Raw genomic sequence first — 24,012 nt, forward strand, 5'->3', positions numbered from 1 at the left:
TACATTATACTTAGGTTTTTGCTCACAAGCGCCCACCGCCGCCGCCAAGCCAGGCCACTGACTGGCCGCCAGGCGCCAGCAAAGCAATGGGGGGGGGCGCGGGCGGCGCGGAAGGGACCACTCGTGGGGGATTGGCTGCCTACGCGCTCCCTTGACTGCTGCAGCGCTGCTGCACTGAGCAGGAAACATTTGTATTAACAAAAAAAATTTAAAAATTTTTTTAAAAAAATTTGTCGTGTCGGCGCCCCCCATGTGACCAGAAAAGATGGCGCCCGGGGCACGTGCCCCCCCTGCCCCCCCTATAGTTACGCCTCTGCTGGGAGTTGTAGTTCAGCAACAATTGGAGTAACCCAGGTTGCAAACCACTGTAGTAGATCAAAGCCAGCATCTTAAAACTTGCCTGGAAGCCAGTCGATAGTTGGACACTCCTATAATATGCTCATCCTGACCCTCTTGCTTCAAGATGTGAGCCATGGTATATGGGCAGCTGTGCTGTGTGTGGAAAGCATGTATGCTGCATGTGCACTAGAATTTCCCTCAGCAAATGCATCAAGGGTAGGTGACATATGTGGACATAGAGTATGCAAGTGTTTGAAGAGAGTGTATTTGCGTATATGTTGTCCATACTTGATGCATTTGTTGCAGGAGACATTTGGTGTATAGACAGCAAACATAGGATTGTAGCCTGCGGTGGCTTTCTGTGCAGTCTGCACAGTAAGAGGGGGCATTTTCTAAGATCTTAAATCCTGCTGCAGCCTCCCCCCCCCTGCCCAATATCGCATGTCAACTTGATCTGGAAGATATCCCATCCCAGGAGCTCTTCAGAATGAGACAGACAGACTTGTTGACAGAAACTCCCGAGTACCATTAAAGTGAGATGCTCCTGCTACTGTTAATTTCTGTGGCAAGACTAAAAGATATTCATTCACTCTTGTACTGAATGAAATTTGGTAGCTCTGAATATCTGCTTTAATAGAAGGGCAATTTTATGGCCAGCTCCACAGAAATTAGGGTCACCTTGGAAGTGTTACATGAGTTTGAAAGCTTGCAGATCTTTTCCATTCACATTTGTTGTTTAAAACGTTTTTTAAAAAAATATGATACCATCTTAAAATATAAAGCTCTCCCCCCCCCCCGCAAAAAAAAATTGATGCAGAGTTCTAAAACGATCATTTCCATGTCTTGAAACAAAATGGTAATACTGGCTGATGTACAGTATCCCTGTAACAGAGATTCCCAGATGTTGTTGACTACAACACTTATCATCCTCAGCAGCAGTGGCCTTTGGCTGGGAATTATGGGAGTTATAGTCAAGGACATGTGGGGATTCCTGTTATGAGAACACTGGTCTGGAGCACTGGTCCAGACTAACTGTTTGCCAATCTGTCAGGTTTTTCCATTGCACAAGTGAGAGGAACTAATTTTGGCAATTTCCCATTCTCTCTATAGCCACCCCACCTCTTGAAACTGTCCCTGAGGGTTAGGAAGCACAGTAGGAAGGGGAGATAACTGAAAATCACTCCTCGCACAATGGAAAAACCTAGTGTGTCTCTAGAGAGTTAGTATAGATGTTGACCATTGGGTCTAGCAATTGAATTTTGTTCCGTATTAATGTCAGATGAGAGATCCTGTCTACGCTGTATAATACTGTCAGGTAAACAAACAAAAAATGTTTAGAATCTACAAGCAATGTAAACCTACCTCAACATACCATGTACTAGCAATTAACAGTCTCACACTCTTGAGTTTATTAAAGGCATATATAAATTGTGGGGTTTTGAAAGTTGATAATGAAAGATTGCAAATTGCTTGAGATCGATCTCTAACTGCCGTTTTTGTGCTGCTAAAACTGGTATGCAATTTTAAGTAATAAGCATCTAGATGTTGATGGAGCCTTTTAACGTATTTTTTACAAAACTGCACATTGCTCTCTCCCCTCCCCACCCTGGACATGAGAAGATTGTGGATAGGATTTGTTAGTTGCAAAATTTATAACATGCTTTTCTAAATCTTCCTTTTAATTAAACTTATTCTCTTCTTGCTGAGGTACAAACTTCCTTATTAAAAAGTTATGGAGCCCCTGTGATGTGATGTAGGATATAAGAATGCTTCACTGTTAATTGAAAGTGTTCCTCCTTCTCTATGAGTATCCCAGTCAGTGACTTCTCTTGAGCAGCTAATTAGTGCGATTATTCCACAGCTGCATTAGTTTCACCACAAAGGGTTTTCTCTTGTTTTATCAAAAGGATCAGTCTCCCTGGGAATGTTTCAACCTGACAGGCCTGAAATAGCAAGATGGCCATCATTCTCTCTCTCTCTCTACCCTGACCCCTTTGAAAAAAGAAATGTGAACAAAAAATAACTGGTGCTCTGGAAAAAAAAATCTGGGTTGGACCTTTTTGTGTTACAAAAACACTTTTCAAAATGTGATTATTGATGTAAGGAATGATGTGCACTAATTTTAGATAAAAGTAATGTGAAAATCTGGAGATGACTTGAAAAGATGAGATTCCTCTCCATTCCATGGTCATGTGTGTCCTGTGATTTCTAGTGAAACTCTAACAGTTTGTTCATATTTATGGGATTCTCCCCAAATTGTTCCAATTTCTATCTGCCAGAAATGCCAGTATTTGAAAGATGGCAAACCTCCTCCGAACACCAAAAGTGTCTTCAAGAGCAAAGCTCTGTTGGGATACTTGTTAGAAGCATAGCCATTTGGGGCCAGGCCTGGATCCCTCACATTTCCTTATCCAGCCTGATAAAGGGTCAAAAGCTAACTGCTCAAGACTTTGTGTCATTTGATTCTAACAAAGATACTGTATCACTAGGATGCATTGCTTGGATTGTTTCCCTTTTTGACCAACATGGTTACATAGCACTTTTATGAATTTTAGAGAACACTGCATTTAGTTGTCCAGTAGAGGTATTTTGAAATGAGGAAAATGTCTTCTATCACCTGAAAATACGGCTTTATTCTTGAGTTGAATGTCCTCCACCCACTATGGAGCATTACCAGTTTGGCTTCTATTGACTTTCTGCCTTGGGAAACACCTGAAATAATCTTCAGCTATGTGAATATATAAGGATTATATATATATATATATATATATATATATATATATATATATATATATATATATGTTTCTCCTTAACATCTCTTCAGGGGAGTAACTATAATAGGGCAAAGGGAGACAGTTGTCTGGGGGCCCACTGCCTTGGGGGCCCCCCAGAGGCAAGTCACATGACTGACTCCCCTAACCACGCACCTGCCCGGGCTTTCTTCAGTTGTATTCATCCTCCGAAACTGATGTGAGTGTTAAGACCTGGAGCTACCAGAACAGCATGTCTTTCTCTAGTACCATTAAATGTCTTGTATCGCCCACAATTTACAAAACCTTTTAAAAAATAATTTAGGATGATGTTCTTTTGTTAACACTATTCAGCCTCATTTAAGATTTCTTTACTTCATGAGCTGAGCTTCAGCGGGGCGGGATTTTAAAATCTTGTCTCTGGGCCCACTCCAACCTTGCTATGCCCCTGGTTCTCTTCCTTACAAGGGCCTGTGTGCTTCAGTTAGTGCTGGAGACAGAACAAATAACTCAATATATATATTTTCCCAAAACTAAGACTACAGCCATTTAATAATAGCTTCCCCACCCCTTCATCCCAGAATGCCTGTGTGGAGCCTGAGATGATGTCTAGCACCTAGTAAGACTGATCAAAATGGGTCTTAGAATTCCTTTCAGTCCCATCTTTAGACCTTGACAAAAATGGAGCTCTTTGGGACCATTTCAACGGGCCTAAGCCACCTCACTTTTGCTCTTCTTATCCAGTCTGATGAAGGGTTCCTAAGAACTCAAAAGCCAGCTGCTCAATATTTTTTTCTTCATTTTGGTTTGTTCTAATTACAGATATTACTGAAATGTGGCTTTTGGATTGGTAGATCCTCTGTCTTAGATTTACAATATGCTACAGCAGTCTACAGTGTTACTTACATTACTAAGAAAAATCATATGGCTCTTTACATATGATTGGTAACTAAAAGGAAAATCTAGTGAAAGTTTAAACAGTTGTTCAACTTTAATCTAACATTCACTTCTTAAAACTTATCTTTGTTTAGCATTCTTCTTACAGTTGGTAACCATCACACCATAGATTTCCCCCTGTACATAACCAGTGCTCACTTTCATTGGTAAATACTATGCGGTCAATACACAACATAGTGGTCCACATGCTCCACAGCATTATGAGGGTGGAGCAGAAGATCTGACCTTCTAAGGAGCTAGAAGACTAGCTGCTCTGCAAACCTGTCATGCAAAAGTAAAGTGTGTCGTCAAGTCGATTTTGACTACTGGTGCCCACGTAGCCCTGCGGTTTGCTTTTGGTAGAATACAGGAGGGGTTTACTATTGCCTCCTCCCATGCAGTATGAAATTATGCCTTTCAGCATCTTCCTATATCACTGCTGCCCAATATAGTACCAGCGGGGATTCGAGCCAGCAACCTTCTGCTTGTTAGTCAAGCATTTCCCAAGGATGGGGGAGGTGGAAGCAATATTTGCTTCTCTTTCCTCCCTGAAAAACCCTTTTAACATCCACAAATATGAGTCTAAGGGTTGTGCACTCCTTAGTGACGTATTTGTGAAGAGGAAACAGCTTTTGCAGCGAGGGGGAGAAATGAAAATCACGTACCCATCCCTTCAATCTGGGGTAATCGCTTCATCCTGGGGTAAGCCTTCAGCACAGCTAGTCTCCTGGTTCCCTGCAAGGGCAGGGCTCTTGATCTGCTGCCATGATGCCTCAGAAAATGTGAGCCAGTATATCTTCTATGTTTTAAAAAAGTTGGCACCATTTGTCAACACTGGAATTTTTAAAGTGCTTTCTTAGAGTGCTTTCTCAGTGTTCAAGGTGCTTCCCATGAGTTAGCTTGTAATCCCTATGAAAACGCTGTAAGCTAAGAAAATATCATGATTCTCACATTGTAGTTGAGGCTGCATGGGAGTGTCTTGCCTAAGGGCACCTAGTGAGTTCATCATGGCAAAGGCCAGATTCAAAACACAGAAGGCATGCTTTGTAAAATTAAAGTTGTGCCCTCAGGTCTCCTGGCGACCACAGAGTCATGTGGTTTTCTTTGGTAGAATACAGGTAGCTCAGCCTTTTAGCTATGATGTTACACTGTTGTTGCGTTAACAGCATTTTGGATTGCACATTTGTTTTGTCATGACAATATTATGTGATCATTTATAGCCGTACTATTGTTCTAGGTCTTTGAATAGAACATTGTTCTGCACAAGATAGTCCCTGATCCAGAAATACATACCCAGAGTTTTCCTACACTTTCCTAGACAATGCGTCCCCTTGCAATGTTTAAAAAGCAGTTTGCATATTTGGCATAGTATCTGCTGGAAGGAAGACTACCCACTTCTTTTTCTCCTATGAAATCATTGCACCAGTTAACAAAAAACTTTTAAAACCGGAGGGTGGGGGCTGTGGACCAAGGTGACGATTTGCACATCCAAGAAATGTGTGAAGTGTGAATGTTTGCAGGCATCTTACAAAAATAATTTCATATAGTAGATAACTCTGTAATTGGATATTTTAACAAAAAAGCAGAAAAGGTATCTTGTTTTAAAGGGTGGGAATCAACATACTATTTATATTTTTTGAGAAAGTGGAGTAGCAGCGGTATAAAATCTATGCAGTGTTAATGATGATTAAAATTAAATGCTAACTACCTGCCTTGCATTATTGTTGACGACTTTGACACCATCAGTCTAATTTGACTACTTTCAATTCACTTCAGACTAATTTGACTACTAAGGACCACCTGACAGTTCAGCTTTTCACTGCAGGCCATACTTTTGCCACCTATTTTTATCTTTTGCAAACTATTTCCCCCAGCACGAGCACATTTGGCAGTGTAACTGTTTAAACTTTGACACGTGTAATTGATGAGTGATGGAACTCTCTGTGTCTTCTGGTTCTTTCCTGCAGCAGTTCTGAGCACCCCGGAGCTTCGAAGCCTCCGCTAAGCTCCTCCAGTATGACATCGCGGATTTTGCTACGCCAGCAGCTCATGCGTGAGCAGATGCAGGAGCAAGAGCGCCGAGAGCAGCAACAGAAACAGCAAGCAGCCCAGTTCATGCAACAGAGAGTGGCCATCAGTCAGACACCAGCCATCAACGTCAGCCTTCCCACAAGCCTTCCTCCTGCTACTCAGGTACCAATGGAAGTCCTTAAGGTATGTGAAGTTTTCTGGCCATGTATGCCAGAATGCTGTTGGAGCTCTTTTTTTGAGCACAAGTGTTTGCTAAAAATGTTTCATGTAACGATGATTGAATGAGTTGTGGTATAAATTTCACCACTCTTTGTCCTTTACATCCTTGCTTACCTGGGCTAGGGACAAATGTGGATGTTTTAAACTTTAGAAAAGCCATATTTTGCACAGTAGATTCGAAACATGCTCACATTTCAAAAACTGCCCTGCATGCTTCAAACATTTTGAAAAACAAAACACTTATCAAAACAACTGAATTTTCAGGTGTTCTGATTCTGTGGAAGAAAACAGACTTGCTTTAAATAAATTATTGTTTAGTAGCTTTGTTCACAAACTAAGGCAATATCTCATACAAAGGATTGTTTCAGAAAGCCTTAATCTGGAATACCGTCTTCTGCAGTTTGTCATTTGTAATCCTTTTTTGCTCAAATGACTTCATTTATTTTAGTAGCTTTTGTGTTCCCTGCTAGTCCAGCTTCCTAATTACTGGGGAAACTATATCTGTAGCAGACAGAAATGCAGACTTCTTCACTTTTCAAAAGTTGAATTAGAACAGTTACAGCAGAGGAGCTCAGTTGTTTTTTTTTTAAGTGACAAACTAGTTTGGAAATCAACTATGAAGTTCAAAAAGAAACTGCTGTTTGCACTAAGCTTTATGTAGCACCTGCAATGTATAAATCATAACTTTCCCCCTTAATTTACCATGGCAATTTAGCAGTGATTTTCAGCCAGTACACAAGTATGTTTTGCTATGTTAGCTACCCTCCGGCAATCTATTTAAATGTGTGGTGTTACAAATAAATTTTTGTTCACAAACAAAAGAGAGATTATCGCACCTAAGACATAACACTGACATTTGTGAAGACTAAGAGGCAATGACTTCTATATCATGAGTTGGTCATGCGTATTGCAGGGACTCGGCAAGGCTGAGTCATGGGTGAACTTGCAGGCATTCGCCCACATGTCTTTGCAGAACTGGGTTTGAGAAAGTGACTGGGCACAATCATATACTAGGAACACAAGATGAGCAGAATCAGCTCCAGATGAGATGTAAAGAAAGATAATAATCTAGAAAACTAGATGGGCCCATATGGCAAGACTGTGTAGAAACAGTAAGTAGAAAGGCTGTCTTGGCATCTGAGCAATGATTGGTTTTTTAATCTATAAAGTAACTGTTGAACAACTTGCTTGCTGACCTTATTTCTGCTATGCTGGGAGAATTGGGTTAATGGCAGCAGAGTATAGAGGAGACTCCTTTGGCTAGTTTACTTCCAGGTGCACTAGGCAGGAATGAATTTTGTAGTTCCAGTAATCATCATTCTGTTGGTGACCTAGAGTGGGAAGAAACAAACTTCATACTGAAAGCTTTGAGAAAAGGGAGTAGCATTAATTGATTGGGGTGGGGGTGGGGAATGTCCCTTGGCCCCTGAGGGAGAGGGGGCTGCCTCAGGGAAGAGAAGATAGCTCATTCTTCTGTAGCAAAGTTATGGGCAGAGGGAGGTGCAAAAGGCAGATTGTGGGGGGTACATCTTCTTCACTTTTTGTCCCAGGGCCCACTCAACCATGCCTCTGCTTGAGGAACATCCATAAGTGCTTGATGTTTGATAAGTGCTTGACCCAAGATTTTCTATCTTTCCCTACCCTGCTTGCTACAGCCTGGTTAGTACCTCCAATGACCCAAGTAGAGCAAGGGCCCGAGGTGCGGTGGGTGGTAGGGCTCCCGTTGGCAATTGCACAGCAGTGCTCTTGTCTGTGCAGCAACAGTATTGTCTTTTTTTATAAGCATCTTTGAATGCGGTATTGGGTTTTTTGTTTAGTCCTGCCATGTGAGCATGAGCAAGGAGTGGTTGCTCATGCTCCAAGTGTGAGCATGAGCAAGGAGAGGTTGATTTTGTCACTTACCGGTCAGTTTTGGCTGACATCTGACAGCTGAAAATGGGCAAAGTATATTACTTGACAAACCAGTATTACTATGTTTGAGTGATATTTTGATATTTCTGACAAAGTTATATGGCAGATGACAGTGCACTAGTTTGGTAGGCAAAGTATGTGCCTTGCCATTCAGTCTTCCAACCATGCCTTCCCAAAGTTACTTTCGGTGTATATGCTCTTTTTGTATTGTTATAAATATTCGACATGGTCATTGATACAAATAGCTTAAAGAATTATGCCATGGTTTGTAGAATAATTGTGAAAAGTTAATAAAATGCTTTTTTGTATCATGTTTCCAGTATTTGTGTTCAGAGAAGTTGCTTGTATTTTTGAATATGCCTGTTGTAGAGAAATCTAAAATAGAAAGGTATTTAAATGAAGCAGATTAAAAAAAAAAGTCTAACCCTAACCCTCTGAAGCAATATACATGTAACTAAATTCAGAAAGAATTGCACAAGACTGTTTTAAAAAAAATTTTATACCACCTTTCATAAGGCATCCCAAGGTGGATTACAAAAGTTAAAATACAACACTCAATAAAAATCACATTTAAAACCTTAAAATCACTTAAACAGTAAAAACCATACCCCCCCCCCCAAAAAAAACCCCATACAAAAGACAAACAGAAGCAGAAGAGCTGAGAGACCTGGCAGCCTCTAAAGGCTAAAAGCCTGAACAAATAAAAAGGTCTTTAGTTGTTTAAAAAGCACATGACAATATATAACAAATACATATATTTGTTATATATTGCCATTTCCTGATTCAGTAAGGCATCTAACAGTTTAGAGAGGCTTCGAGCTTCTTCTGTGAGCACAAAAGAAACTATCATAAAATGGGTTCTTAGGAGAAAAACAGCGGTATGAGTACCTCAAAACAACCACATTTATTTCTATACAAGCGTTCCTGTATTAGAGTCCACTTCATCAGATCCATCTTATTTTGACAGTGAAAGTAAGAACTGAAACAAATGTTTCAAATTTGTGGTGACCAATTTTTTTCATCCAACATGAATCTGCAGTACTACAATAAGAACATAAGACAGCCCTGCTGGGTCAGGCCCAAGGACCATCTAGACCAGCATTCTGTTTTACCAGGTGCCTCTGAGAAGCCCACAGACAAAAGGTGAGGGCATGGCCTCTCTCTTGCTGTTGCTCCCCTGCAACTGGTATTTAGAGGTATCTTGCCTCAGAGACTGGAGGTGGCCTATAGCCATTGATAGACCATTGTCCTCCATGAATTTGTCTAAGCACCTTTTAATCCATCCAAGCTAGTGGCCATCACTACATCCCATGGCAGAAAATTCAATAGATGAATTATGCACTGTGTGAAAAGGTACTTCCTTTTGTTGGTCCTGAATTTCCTGGCCATCAGTTTCATGGGATGACCCCTGGTTCTATTGTTGTGAGAGAGGGAGAAGATTTCTTCCTGTCAACTTTCTGCTCCATGCATAATGCCATACACTTCTATCATGTCTCTTTTCCAAATAAAAAACCCCAGATGCTGTAGCCTTATAAGGAAGGGGCTCCAGGCCCCTGATCATCTTGGTTGCCCTCTTCTGCACCTTTCCAGTTCTACAATATCCTTCTTAAGATATGGTAACCAGAACTGTACACAATAGTCCAAATGTGGCCACACTATAGATTTGTATAAGGACATTATAGTATTAGCATTTTTATTTTCAATCCTCTTCCTAATGATCCCTAGCATGGAAGTGGCCTTTTTCACAGCTGCTGCGCTCTGAGTCAACACTTTCTATGAGGTGTCCACCACGACCCGAAGATCTCTCTCCTAGTTAGTCACCAACAGCTCAGATCCCATCAGTGTATATGTGAAGTTGGTGTTTTTTGCCCCGATATGCATCACTTTACACTTGTTTACATTGAACTGCACCTGCCATTTTGTTGCCTATTCACCCAGTTTGAAGAGATCCTTTTGGAGCACCTCACCAATTCTTATGATTTCATTATCCTAATAATTTAGTGTCATCTGCAAATTTGGCCATCTTGCTGCTTACCCCAACTTCTAGATCATTAATGAATACATTAAAAAGCACTGGTCCCAGTACTGGGGGGGTCGCACTTCTTACTTCCCTCCATTAGAGAACTATCCACTTATACCTACCCTCTATTTCCTCAAAAGTTACCGATCCACAGTTGATGCTGTCCCCTTATCCCATAACTGCTAAGTTTACTCAGAGCCTTTAGTGGGGAAATTTGTCAAAAGCTGTTTGGAAGTTCAGGTATACTATATCAACTGTATTACTTTTATGCACCTCCCTGTTGAAACTCTCAAGTAACTGAGACAAGACTTTCCCTTGCAGAAGCCATGCTGGTTCTTCTATATATTTAACAATGTTGTCCTTGAGAATGCTCTTCATCAATTTACCTGGCACAGAAGTTAAGCTAACTAGCCTGTGGTTTCCTGGTTTGCCCATGGGTCCCTTTTTGAAAGCCGGAGTTATATTAGCTACTTTCTAGTCCTCTGGTGCAGAGCCTGATTGTAGGGACAAGTTTCATATTTTTGCTAGATCAGCAATTTCACATTTGAGTTCCTTCAGAACCTTTTAGTGAATGCCATCTGGCCCTGGGGATTTGTTAATATTTAGTTTCTCACGACAGTTTAGAACAACCTCTCTCGTCCCCTTAAATTGGCCCAGTTCTTCAGTCTCCAAGCCTAAGAAGCTCAGTTACAGAGTGGGCATATGGTCAGTATTCTCTGCCATGAAGACAGAAGCAAATAACTCCTTCACCTTCTCTGCAATCTTCTTATCCTCGATAATTCCTTTCATTGTTCAAACATTATACAATGAACTACAGTGTCTCACAGTAGCAAATAATTCACAGCTTCAAATAATTACTCACAAATAATTACTCACAGCTTCAAATAATTACATCAGTCATCTGTAAAACAAAGGAAGTCAATATCTTTGTCCAAATATTGCTAGGTAAGAGCCTTAACCTAGTGAGCCCTACTCACTAAGGCAAGATGGGAACTGTAGACTTTCTGTCTCACATTCTTAGACCTTAAAGAGTATATAGACCTATTTGTCAGCATTGGTCAGCACAAACATGCTGTTGCCTAGTTAATCCAAGGAAAACCAGGAGTTCCAGTGGCATAAGAACTGTGAAAACTACTGTACCATGAGATGGATGGCTTCAGATAAGTAACATATTTAGTCGGCTTAGACATAATGGCTGACATTTTGTTCAGTGCATCATGGGTGGTTCTGAACCACCTGTGGTTCAGGCTTCTAAAGCAGCACCCATGGTGTTGTACAAGAATGTGCTCTGTGCTAATACTTATTGCACTTGTGTAATAATACTTCCATTGTGAATAATAGAAGTATCATTGTAAAAGTGTGCTTGTGCAATATTAAATATTAGTGCAAGAACACTCTTGCATTACATCCTGAACATTGCTTTAGATGCCACAGCAGCACTGGTAGTTCAGAACCACCTATGTCTCATTTTGTGTAGAGACATGTCAACCATTGTTAATATTTTTAGTTAGTTTATTATATTCATAAAAATTTAGCTTGGCAAATGCATTTGCAGTGTTCTCAAACTAAAATTGTTACCCTAAGATTCAATCTTGAAAAACATTGATAGACTTAAAAATCATGGAAACTGAAATAAAACAGATGTAATATTCCCTCATACTCTGGCCACTTTTCTGTCATCCATCTTTCAAGCTTCTTATCATTATTCTTCAATTACTTCTCCACCATGAAGATCAGAAACTCTCTTCTTGAAATAAATGAGATTCTGAAATCTTCAAGACGACCTCATAGGTTACATACAGTTGAGGAATTTGAGGGGCCACAAATTGTTTGTGTAGCTTGAGCCATCTGCTCTCAGCTTCCCTTTCCATTTTCATCTTCACCATGGATTCCTGCTTTCTAGAAGTTTGCTATAATCTGATGGACATCCCCCACATGCATGAGTTGAAGTCCACTCAGTTTATGGATCCAAGCAATATGTGACCCTTATATAAATCTCCAGATAATGGTAACATGAACATTGCTAGTGCATAGCGACAGGAAGAAATGCTGTTATTTTTATGTAACGGGAGAAATAAATTAAAACATCAAAGAATCCTGGACTAGGTCCTTACAGTAATACAGTGATGTAATAATACATACTTAAGTTCTTAAACATGACTCAGGATCACTGAAAGTAGTTTATGTTTTAACTGTTAAAAGGTTCCAAGTATTGTAAATTTAAAACTTTGTAGCTCATTTTGTAAATGTAAAACACCTTCTAGCTCACGTAAAACTGATCAGCCCACCTTTGTTTTAGGGGTGCACCTGAACGGAGGCTTGGATCATGAGCAAAGCTACAAGCTGCTGTTGAGCGGATACAGGGAAGTGTGTGGGGAGGGGAACGTGCTCTTTCAGGCCATAATGGCAGTCATGCCAGAATGCTCTCAGTATTTATCACTGGTATTAGCAGATCACTGTTTTTTGAAAGACGGAAGATTAGTAAGGGGATTTGTGACTTGCCTTAAACCTCATCAGGAAGCAAATTAATGTCTGTCTCAACTTTGGGACTCTTGGTAGGAAAACCCTGACTTTATCCCAGTTAGGGAGATGGTTACATCATGCCAAGAATTTAAGCATGTAGATTGTGTTTTTTCTCCCCCTTTTTAAAAAACAAAAAAGACATGCAGGGATTACAGAAAGGTATGTTAATGAGGGTGTGCTATGCCAGCTAGAGTATTTATAGAGAACTCTGTTGTACAACTAGCAATGCTGTGCCAAGAACAGTGCTCTTTTCATTTTTATTTTGCACTGGTTTCTCATTCCAGTTGGAAACCCTGATTGGTTGGTTGGATGTGGCCCATTAGCGTCAAAATAGGCTGCAGGAGATTTTTGGGAACTCCATGACTACTCTTTGCACTACTGGAAGAAAATTATAACCACTTTATAACCCTCACATATTTAAGTCAATGTGAGAGGAGGAGTATTCTTTCACAAATGGTTCATGTGCTACAGTATCTCTTTTTCCTTGGATTCCTATATCTCATTTGGTCCCATAGATCTTGTTTAATTCATTGTAAATTAGAACTTCAGAGACTAAACGGAGACAGGTAAACACAAAAACCAGCATAACAACAAATGGGGCAAAAGGGATGGGCTAGGGAAGTGGGTGCAAGTCTAGTGTAGTGGTGGATGACACCTGCCCAAAGATTGTTGGGTACATATGTGTCAGTGTAGACAGTCCAGATAATCTTCCAGCCAATATATTTGTGAAGTTGCAACTTCATCGCTAGATTATTTTATCTCATAGTTGTCTTTGTGTTTGAAGAATAGGGTAGTCCGGGAGATGTCCCAGTGCTCAATAATAGGTCAAGTTCTGTGCTTTGATTTCTTGTAGAGGAACTTCTCAATTTTATTAATAGGAACTGCAGGCCAGAATTTACTAGAATGTATAAGAAAAACTGGATCTGGAACCTTATGGCAAAGGTCTTGACAAAAGCTGTTTCTTTTCTTTCCTTATTAACCCTTTATGTAGGGCACTCAAGGGCCTAAATCCATTGTTTCCTCTGTACATTTTGATGATGATTTTGTGCGCAATATAGACGTGGCCAGAGACAATCCCCCTCCCCTCTGCCTCGTGCTGGGGGAGGGAGTTTGTTCCAGCCCTGCACGGGCCCAAGAAGCAGCCTGATTGGCTGCTTAGCACGAGGGGGGCGTGGTTTCGGCCGAAAATCGGCCGATCCACGCTCCAAGCCAGCAGTCTGTTCACAGATCTTCCCCTCCCTCCCATCCCTGTTGCAGAGCGGGCCTAGTGGCTGGTCGCCTTTGGGGCCAAGTAGGAATTTTTTGCTCCCAACGTATTGGCCACTGTTGGGGTTTTTTTCGCCTACTTCGTTCTGTTATCAGGTTTGTTTAGTTAGGTCGGTCACAATGGCAGTAGCAGTGCGGGCTAAGGGGAAATTGAGGTTAGATCTCGGTGAGCACCCTTGGGTATTCTAAGGTTGATTGGTTAATCGCTCCTTTGTTGCCTGTGCGGCACGGGGAGAATGATTGCCAAGAAAACCAGCTTCAGGACTTCACCAACCTTTGGGCTCTGCGGTCCGGGGTGGTTGAAGTCCCTGAGGTATCCAGATCACTTTCTGAAAAGGGGGTGGTTGGCTGTGAAGGAATGGGGCGGGTCATTCCTGCCCTATTTCCTGAGCCAGGGTGTGTCGCCCATGCAGGCTATGTGCAGGGCTGTGTGTCCTTGCTCATGCCTAGGAGCCCGCACTGTTGTTTAGCGGTGATTAATCACCTAAAGTTCCAGTTCGCCATGTTGTAATTTTAATAAAGTTGTGGCCCTTTGCACCATATATATGTCTCCGTGTCTTCTTGGGCTAGGGTCTGGTAACAAGAGCATGAGTTTCTCCCATTTACATGTTATACCAGAATTGTCCCTTGTCCTCCCCGCTCACTGTTTTATATATGGCACCATGAAAAGGCAGACTGATAGGCTTTTTCACATCATGTTATATCTCTTAACATTTTATTTATGCATGTTACACTCCTTGCATATTGCCTTTCCTTCAAGTTTATCCAGAGATATGAAGCTATCCCTTCTGTTTTTGCAACAATCCCAAGCAATTTGGACTGAGAGATGTTGACTGGCCCAAGGTTGCAGAGTTTGTTTCATGGATGGGTTTGACCAAGCCCAAACCTCCCTTCATCACACTGCACTGGCTCTTGGAACCTTAGAGCTTTGAAGGAGCCAGTTCTTTTCCTTCCGTGGACCAGAGGACCATCCATCTACCTATCCTCCTCTTTTCTCCCCACCACTCCTCAACCATCCTGTGTAATTTGAACAGCAGTGTGCTACAAGCAGAGAGCAGGAAGATACTTGCATCAGCTTGCTTAAGATGACACAAAGAAGCCAGGCCATGTACCCTTTAGAAGGCAAGCATTCTTATAACTTTGTTCTTTTAACTGCAGCTTTATTATGTTTTGTTGTCAAACTTAACATATAGTTGAATCTCATGTGATTCTTGGTGTGTGTGGGGGGGTCGCCCCCCCCACCCCCGCCTCTACCATAATGGCGCCTGATCTGTATTGGGAATATGTAGAGGAAGAGTTACTTTCCTTCAGATGAAAACATCCCAATAGCTGATTTGCCCCTGAAGATGCGCTATGATGCAAATAGAAGCATTGGAGGGAAGTATTTGATAGAAAGGTGGTATGAGTAAAAGTACTTAGATATCTCCAGTCCTGGTCTGGACTGGTGTGGGGCAGGTGGGGCAGGGCTGCTTTTGGGAGAAACAAAACGCACTGGGAATCCCGAGAGATTCAGCAATGCTTTTTTTTTTTAATGTCACATCTAGCTTGAAGTTTACTTAGCTCCCATTAGCATGGGAAAAAATGCTATTTTTCTCATCCCAGAAAATGCTCTTTCCAATTCTTGGAACAGCTGAAATAATACTTAATCTGGAATGTTGCATTTACAGAACAAATTCTAAGTCAAAGAAGGGGGCTGGCAATTAGGCAGAGAGCCAGGTGCGGCCAAAACTCTTTGTTGTCCAGGGGTGGCCTTGACCTAAAAGACTTTATTGTCCTACCAACTCAGGAGGAACCAAAAGGCTGAGCATCTTTTGGTTGAAAGATGGAAGAGGACTCATATTTATCCTCCAAAACAGAGATGAAATAAGCAAGAGATATTCAGATTGCTAACTCAATAATACTGAGGTAGAGGAAAGACCAGACTGAGCTCCAGATGGGACACACTTTGTAATTCTTGGCAAGGGGAAGTAAGTGTAGGGATAATGACTGCTTTTCCCCAAGCCCTGCTACAAATGCATTATTGCATATACAAGTACTCCGCAACTTAAAAACACCTGACTTGCAAATGACCCATATTTACAAAAAAGAAAAAGAAGAAAAAGCTCCATAGCATATTAAACTACTGAAGTTCCAACTTACAAGTGCCAACCTGCACATACAAACAAGTCATCCTACGTAGGAACGATATGCATTCCAAGTTATGAACAACCAACTTACAAACGAACTTTTTGGACACAACCTGTCTGTGAATTTGGGTCTCCCAGTATTTAGCATTGAATTCAATATTGAAACATCCACCTAAGTATCTTAAGAAATTGCAAGCACACTTTTCTAAATGGAGTTCAGACAGTTGTCATGTTGGCTGATTGATTCATGAGTCTGTTAACAGGAAAGCTGGCATGCTCATGAATAAAACGCTCAGGAATAGGAGAGAATAAAAGTTGCACCACCACTTTCCCACATGTTCCTCAGAGCTTTCCTGCATATACCTAACTCTCAGAACTAAAAACCCCAAATCTATGCTTCAAATAAATTGAATTGAATTTGACCAATGTATACATGTGTTTGCTTACTTGGATTTATTCAGTGTTGCCAGTTCACAATATTTATTTCTCCCTGTTCTTATTCTGTCCAAACCAGCTCCCCAAATTTAGGGAATTTGACTTCCAGTTGCCAGATCTTCTAAAAGCTTTTGCAAGTAGGGGCATGCTGGAAAACAATGAGGGACTGAGGAAAAGACATGGAGACTGTGATTTGGTGAGCAGGAGCACAATAGTAGCCAGGGTGGGGGGAGAAGAATGGCATTTATGTAGGTTATGTACATTAACTTGTATCCCATCCAGGCCAGTGGAAGCATTCTGTTTTGCTCTTTTACAGTGAGCTTCCGGAGGAATTTCACATACTTATGGCAATGGCATGTGCATTCCATTGTCCTTTTTCTACATGTGCACAACTTGGGACCTAAGAACATGCTTTATGCAAACATGACTAACTTTGATTTCGAGAGCTCCGCTGATTTTTTTTCTCAGAAAAAGCCACTTCAGTAGGGCATGCTTTCACTTTTCCCCTGCTGCTGCTTCTGCCCAAATAATACTCCAAGCTGCTATTTCTTTCAACTTTCTCTCCAAGAAGTGCAGGGGGTAGACAAAGGGCTAAACAGCCCTCCTGCCAGCTTCGTCACTCAAAATAATGGGCTCCCTAAACACTTTTTTCCCCTTGGAGGTTGATGAGCCTACTGGTATTCAGTGGCCTATGTTGTGAGCAGTAATGTGTAGCCCAGCCCTTAGAGGAGCCTTGGGAGCTACTTTCTTACTTCACGGGATGTGCCATTCCCCACACTTTATTTCTCCACAACATGATGATGCCTTGAGACAGATTTTGCATCTCTCAGGTGGGCAGTATGGGAAGGCTGTGTTCTGGACGTGACATTGTAAAGGAGCAGGGGACATGCACATCTTGCTGCTGATCTGCAAGGTAATACCTGGAGCCACTCCTAGACAACTACATATGATATTGGCTGCATGTGTCTCAAAAGGTTCTCCTGCACTTTGTAATGGGCTTTTTTAAATAACAAAAGCAGAAGCACAAGGATATTATGCAAGGAGCATAAGACAGAAATAGCAGGAGGTGAAGCAAAGATGGAAGAATCTGTTTTGCCATGGCAAGACAAGGAAGACTCCTAAAAGGGATCCAACAGGAGGAGAGCTGGTGACAGAGTGGTATTGGTCATTGTATGACACTCTGTGGAATTAAACAATGCTCTTATAGATAGCCATTCTTAAACATTTTTTAGAAAAACGAACTGATTTCAGGGAATTGTACTTCGAAGCAAGTGTCCTCAGGACAGCCGCCTTGCTGTCCAATTAACTTGAGAAGTTGTTTCTAAACAGCTGGCTTGTCTTTCAATTACTGAAAATATAAGTGGAAACAGAAATGAAACGAGTTGTCTCTGGGCTGCTGCCCTGTTCATTGGGTTTGTTTTTTTAAAAAAAAAATACTATGTTTTATACATTTGTATACTGTTTTTTCCAGCCGACAATGCACACTACACTTTAAAGCACCCTTTAAAAATACAGTGTCCTAACTGAGAGCAGTCAATGGAGAGTACAGAGTGTGGAAGAAAATTACTGGAGTGTGAGAAACCAACTCTGCAAAGGCCTTACTGAAAGAGAAGAGTGTTTGCTGCTCAGCAAAAGGCTACCAGAGAATGGGCCTCAAGGGGGAGGGGAGTTGCATCAACTTTTTGCCACCCCTGAGCATTTAAGAGAGACCTCAAACTTTTGTGCCCCTTTTTTCATTGTTGAACATTGTAAAGATATGTAATCTATATTATCAACCTATTAGGTTGGTATTCATAAGAACATAAGAACAGCCCTGCTGGATCAGGCCCAAGGCCCATCTAGTCCAGCATCCTGTTTCACATGGTGGCCCTCCAGATAGGAACATAGGACACTGCCATATACTAAGTCAGACCATAGGTCCATCTAGCTCAGTATTGTCTTCACAGACTGGCAGCGGCTTCTCCAAGATGCCGCTGGAAGCCTACAGGCAGGAGTTGAGGGCATGTCCTCCCTCCTGCTGTTACTCCCCTGCAAGTCATATTCAGAGGCATGCTGCCTCTGAGGCTGGAGGTGGCCTTTAGCCCTCCAACTAGTAGCTGATGATAGACCTCGCCTCCATGAAGTTATCCAAACCCCTCTTGAAGACATCCAGGTTGTTGGCTATCACCACATCTCATGGCAGAGAATTCCTCAAGTTGATTATGTGTTGTGTGAAAAAGTACTTCCGTTTGTTGGTCCTAGATTTCCTGGCAATCAATTTCATGGGATGATCCCTGGTTCTAGTGTTATGAGAGAGGGAGAAGAATTTCTCTCTATACACTTTCTCCACTCCATGCACAATTTTATAGACCTCTATCATGTCTCCCAGCAGTCATCTTTTTTCTAAACTAAATAGCCCCAGGTGTTGTAGCCTTGCCTCATAAGAAAGGTGTTCTAGGCCCCTGATCATCTTGGTTGCCCTCTTCTGCACCTTTTCCAGTTCTACAATGTTCTTTTTTAGACGTGGTGACCAGAATTGTACACAGTACTCCAGGTGTGGCCGCACCATAGTTTTGTATAAGGGCATTATAATGTTAGCTGTTTTATTTCCAATTCCCTCCCTAGTGATTCCTAGCATGGAATCGGCCTTTTTAACAGCTGCCGCACATTGAGTTGACACTTTCAACGAGCTGTCCACCATGACCCCAAGATCCCTCTCCTGGTCCGTCACTGACAGCTCAGATCCCATCAGCGTATACTTGAAGTTGGGGTTTTTCGTCCCAATGTGCATCACTTTACACTTGCCAACATTGAACCGCATTTGCCATGTTGTTGCCCACTCCCCCAGTTTGGAGAGATCCTTTTAGAGCTCCTCACAATCAATTTTGGATTTCACTACCTGAAAGAGTTTGGTATCATCTGCAAATGTGGCCACCTTGCTGCTTACCTCTACTTCTAGATTATTTATCAATAAGCTAAAAAGCACTGGTCCTAGTACAGATCCCTGGGGGACCCTACTTCTTACTTCCCTCCATTGTGAAAACTCTCCATTTATACCTACCCTCTGTTTCCTGTCTTTCAACCAGTTAGCCATCCACACATGTACTTGTCCCCTTATCCCATGACTACTAAGTTTCCTCAGGCGTCTTTGATGAGGAACATAGTCAAAAGCTTTTTGGAAATCCAGGTATACTATGTCAACTGGATCACCTTGATCCATCCACACACGTTGACACTCTCAAAGAACTCCAAAAGGTTTGTGAGGCAAGATTTTCCTTTGCAGAAGCCATGCTGGTTCACTGCCAGCAGGGCCTGTTCTTCTATGTGCTTTACAATTTTTTTCCTTGAGGATGCTTTCCATCAATTTGCCTGGAACGGACGTTAAGCTAACCTCAATTTCCCGGATCACCCCGATCCCTTTTTGAAAATTGGTGTTACATTGGCTACTTTCCAGTCCTCCGGTACAGAGCCTGATTACAGGGATAAGTTATATATTTTAGCAAGGAGGTCAGCATTTTCACATTTGAGTTCTTTGAGTACTCTTGGATGGATGCCATCTGGCCCTGGCAATTTGCTAATTTTCAGTTTTTCTAGATAGTTTAGAACACCATCTCTTGTCACTTCTATCTGACGTCACTTCTATCTGAATCTGTGTTCCTTTCTGTTCTCTTCATTTGGACAGGCCTTCCAATTTTGGACAGAAGTTTTCTTCCCTTTTATGGCTTCCTTGATGGTGCCTGTTAGCCATGCTGGCATCCACCTGGATGTAGTAGTACCTTTCCTCCTTTTGGGTATACAATTGAACTGGGCTTCTAGTATTGTGGTTTTGAGTAAACTCTATGCATTCTGGAGTGAAGCAACTCTCCTGATTTTCCCTTTCAGCTTTCTTTTCACCATTCTCCTCATTTTGGAAAAGTTTCCTCTTTTGAAATTCACGGTGTCTGTGTCTGTCACTTCCTTGGTGATTCTCTCATGCACATGCACATGCACATTCCACCCCCCAGAAATGCCATTGATCTACACACAACAGTGTGAAACAACAACAATGAAATGCACACTGCCCCACTGGCCAATGAGGGTAAATGCACACTGCCCCATTGGCCAATTAAGGTAAATTTTACTCTTAAATTTCCTTAAAAGGAATAAGGAGCCAATTGCCAGCAGATCAGCCCATGCTTTCGCTGGCCAATCTGCAGGCTGGAAGGACTGGAAATTCAAACAGATGTCAAAACTCAAAATGGAGACTGAAGGAGAAAGAAAGATTTTTCGCAATTTCAAAATGGAGTGCCGAAACAACAAAACGTTTTGTATCCGAAACAGGGATGTTTTGTTTTGGCTACAAAATGTTCTGTTTTTAGCATTGGGTGTTTTGTTTCAGTTGCAAAAGAGCTGAAATGGCCTGTTTTGGGCAGAAAACCTTTTGTATCCGAAACGAAATGCACATCCCTACCTAGCACTGCCTAAGAGCCTATCTAGATGCTGTGTGATGTCTGCAACCTTCGCACCAGGCAGGCAAGTCACCGTGCGGTCAACACGGAGGTCACAAACCCATCTCTCTATATCTCTAATGATAGAATCACCCACTACAAGGAGGCCCCCGCCCCCCGGAGGAGTATCCCCTGTGTGAGAGGATATGGGCTCATCTTCCACGGCAGGGGTCCCTTCTAAAGGAGCATTCCCTCTCCCTCAGACCGATAGATTTTCAAAGGAATGTGGGGCCTCCCACAGCCCTAGCTGACTCCACCTCCTCCAGGCAGGGACAAACAAAAACACTGGAGTTTGCTAGCCCCGGCAAATCACATAGAGACACACAAACAGAGACGCACAGACACATCCCTTAAAGAGAAAAAAGCCCCTCAAAATCTCCCCTTCTCCTGTAGTTAGTTTGAAGGGGGAAAGGCTAGATGTTGTTCTGTTTAGAAAAGCTTGCTCACCACCTCAGGCTGTTTCTGCTCTTCCCAGAGTAGGCTTCAAACTCTCAAGCCTGATTCAAAGCCTGATTATGAAGTAGGGTAGCTGGTCTTGTGGCAGCAAGCATGAATTGTTCTCTCTGATAAGCAGGGATGCCCTGGTTTGCATTTGAATAGAAGACTACATGTGAACATTGAAAGATATTTCCCTTAGTGGATGGAACTTTCTGCTCTTCCTAGATTGGCCCCAAGCTCCCTGGCATCTCCAGATAGGGCTGAGAGAGACTCCTGCCTGTAACATTGGAGAAGCTGCTGCCAGTCTGTGTAGACAATGCAGAGCTAGAAGGACCAAAGGTCTGATTTGGTATAAGGCAGCTTCCTATGTTCCTAAAGAATTTTTATTTTATCACATTGTCGTGACTCTTCCCCAAGGAACACAGGGTGACATTTATGGTATGCCTTTTATTCTCACAACCCATCTCACAATGTGAGATAAGTTAAGTGGAGAGACTTGAGTTACTCACCCAAGGTGACCCAGTGGTCTTCATAGCTATGTGAGGATTTAAACCTGGATCTCTGTGATCAAAGTCCAACAGTTTGATCACTACATCACACCAGGCCTCCACGCCTAAGACTGGTACACCAGCTGCAGCTTCTCTTGAGTGTAGACAACCTGTTCACAGGCATCCAAGCTCCAGTAACATTCAAGATTACTTTAGTGCACTGTGTGGCTGCCTTTCGAAGACTCCCCAGGAACTACAGTTAGTTCAAACAGAGAGAACATAACATAAGAACAGCCCTGCTAGATCAGGCCCAAGGCCCATCTAGTCCAGCATCCTGTTTCACACAGTGGCCCACCAGATGCCACTGGAAGCCTACAGGCAGGAGTTGAAGGCATGCCCTCTTTCCTGCTGTTGGTTGATTGATTGATTGATTAAGTGCCATCAAGTTGGTGTGAACTCTTAGCGACCACATAGATAGATTCTCTCTCCAGGATGATCTTTCTTCAACTTGGCCTTTAAGGTCTCCCAGTGGTGCATCCATCTGCCTTGCTGCTGGTCGTCCTCTTCTTCTTTCCTTCAACTTTTCCCAGCATTGTAGACTTCTCAAGGGAGCTGGGTCTTCGCATAATGTGTCCAACGTATGATAGTTTGAGCCTGCTCATTTATGCCTCAAGTGAAAATGCTGGATTGATTTGTTCTATGATCCATTTGTTTGTTTTCCTGGCTGTCCATGGTATCCTCAAAGGTCTGCTGCTGTTACTCCCCTGCAACTGGTACTCAGAGGCATCCTGCCTTTTAGACTGGAGGTGGCTTATAGTCCGCTGACCTAGTAGCCATTGATAGATCTCCATGAAGTTATCCAAGCCTTTCTTAAAGCCATCCAGGTGGTTGGCTGTCAACACAACTTGTGGCAGAGAATTCCACAAGTTGATTATGTGTTTTTTAAAAAGGTATCTCCATTTATTGGTCCTAAGATCACTGACTGGGTATTACTGTGTTTATGTAAACTTGGGAGGCCTTTCCTCTGAATGCAATCATCACTAAAATGAGACAGGTGCTGGTTATTGAAGAGAGGGCTGTCTCAGCCCTGTTCACACATTCATGTTCACACATACAGTCTGTGCACAGGAAATGCATGTACAGAACTGTACGCATGCACAGTTATTCACATGTTACATTGAATGCACATAGAGCAGTACACTTCCTATCTGTGTCCTGAATTTCACAGGGTTCGTACCCAGGTACATTTTAAAGATGAACACATGTTCAGTCGTTTGTGCAAAAATGTGTGTAGGTATGTGCAGACACCTGAACGCATGTTCAGCTTAATGTCTTAATAGGGCTAGTTGCGATACCTGTTTGTGGAATGCCTCCTCTCCAGGGAAGCCTGCCTGTTACTTACCTTGATGCATGTTTGATACCAGGTCAAGACTTTTTTTTAAAATTGTTTTAAAAAAATCTTCCATCCTTTTAATGTGTGACAGAAGTGTGTAATTGCTGCTGTCTTCATCATAGGTTTAATTCTTTGTTTTTATTGCTTGGTGGTGTTTTTATCTTTATAAGCCACCCTGGAAATGGTTTACAATGAAGGGCAGACTATAATTTTTAAAATAAATAAAATAAGCATCAAAACCATGTAATAAACCATCTGCACATTAAAAAAAAAACCAATTTAGATAGTAGTTTGGGAGGTTTTCTTTCTTTCTCTCTTTTAATTTTTAGAAGCTTAACCTGTAAAAATTACTGAATTGAAAGTGACAAGCCAGAGACATTCCTGCCATTCAGGAGAGGCTTAAGGAATTTCTTATTGGCTAAATTACAAATATGTAGCATTTTGCCCAGCACTGCATGGCAATTTCAGCCTGCCTGACCGTGACAAGCTTAGCCCTCTCTCCCCCCCTCTTCCTAGTGGTTGTGTAAAAGGGGAAAAAAAAGATTAAATTGTACCAGGCAGAGCTGCAGAAAGTGTGTAAAACCCAGGTCTTTACCTTGAATGATTCTGCCTGTCATTCAGTTAGTGCCTTAATTAGCCCTGTGTCCTTTAACCTCCTGAGAAATAAATAA

At 41.9% G+C, this 24,012-nt stretch overlaps 1 protein-coding gene across 11 annotated transcripts in view; it reads left to right on the plus strand.

Moving 5' to 3' along the window:
* The window catches only part of MITF (melanocyte inducing transcription factor), a 227,183-nt gene that overhangs the window by 138,612 nt on the left and 64,559 nt on the right, over window positions 1–24,012 (plus strand). For 10 of the 11 annotated variants that reach the window (XM_053296529.1, XM_053296532.1, XM_053296521.1 and 7 more), the window contains exon 2: window positions 5,993–6,239. In XM_053296529.1, coding sequence (XP_053152504.1) covers window positions 6,042–6,239 — 198 coding nt within the window. In that variant the 5' untranslated portion in view covers window positions 5,993–6,041. The remainder of the gene's footprint in view (window positions 1–5,992; window positions 6,240–24,012) is intronic. The other variant, XM_053296523.1, reaches the window with a different exon arrangement.

The sequence above is a fragment of the Hemicordylus capensis genome, chromosome 2 (assembly GCF_027244095.1).
Source record: "Hemicordylus capensis ecotype Gifberg chromosome 2, rHemCap1.1.pri, whole genome shotgun sequence".
Classification (NCBI taxonomy): Eukaryota; Metazoa; Chordata; class Lepidosauria; order Squamata; family Cordylidae; genus Hemicordylus; species Hemicordylus capensis.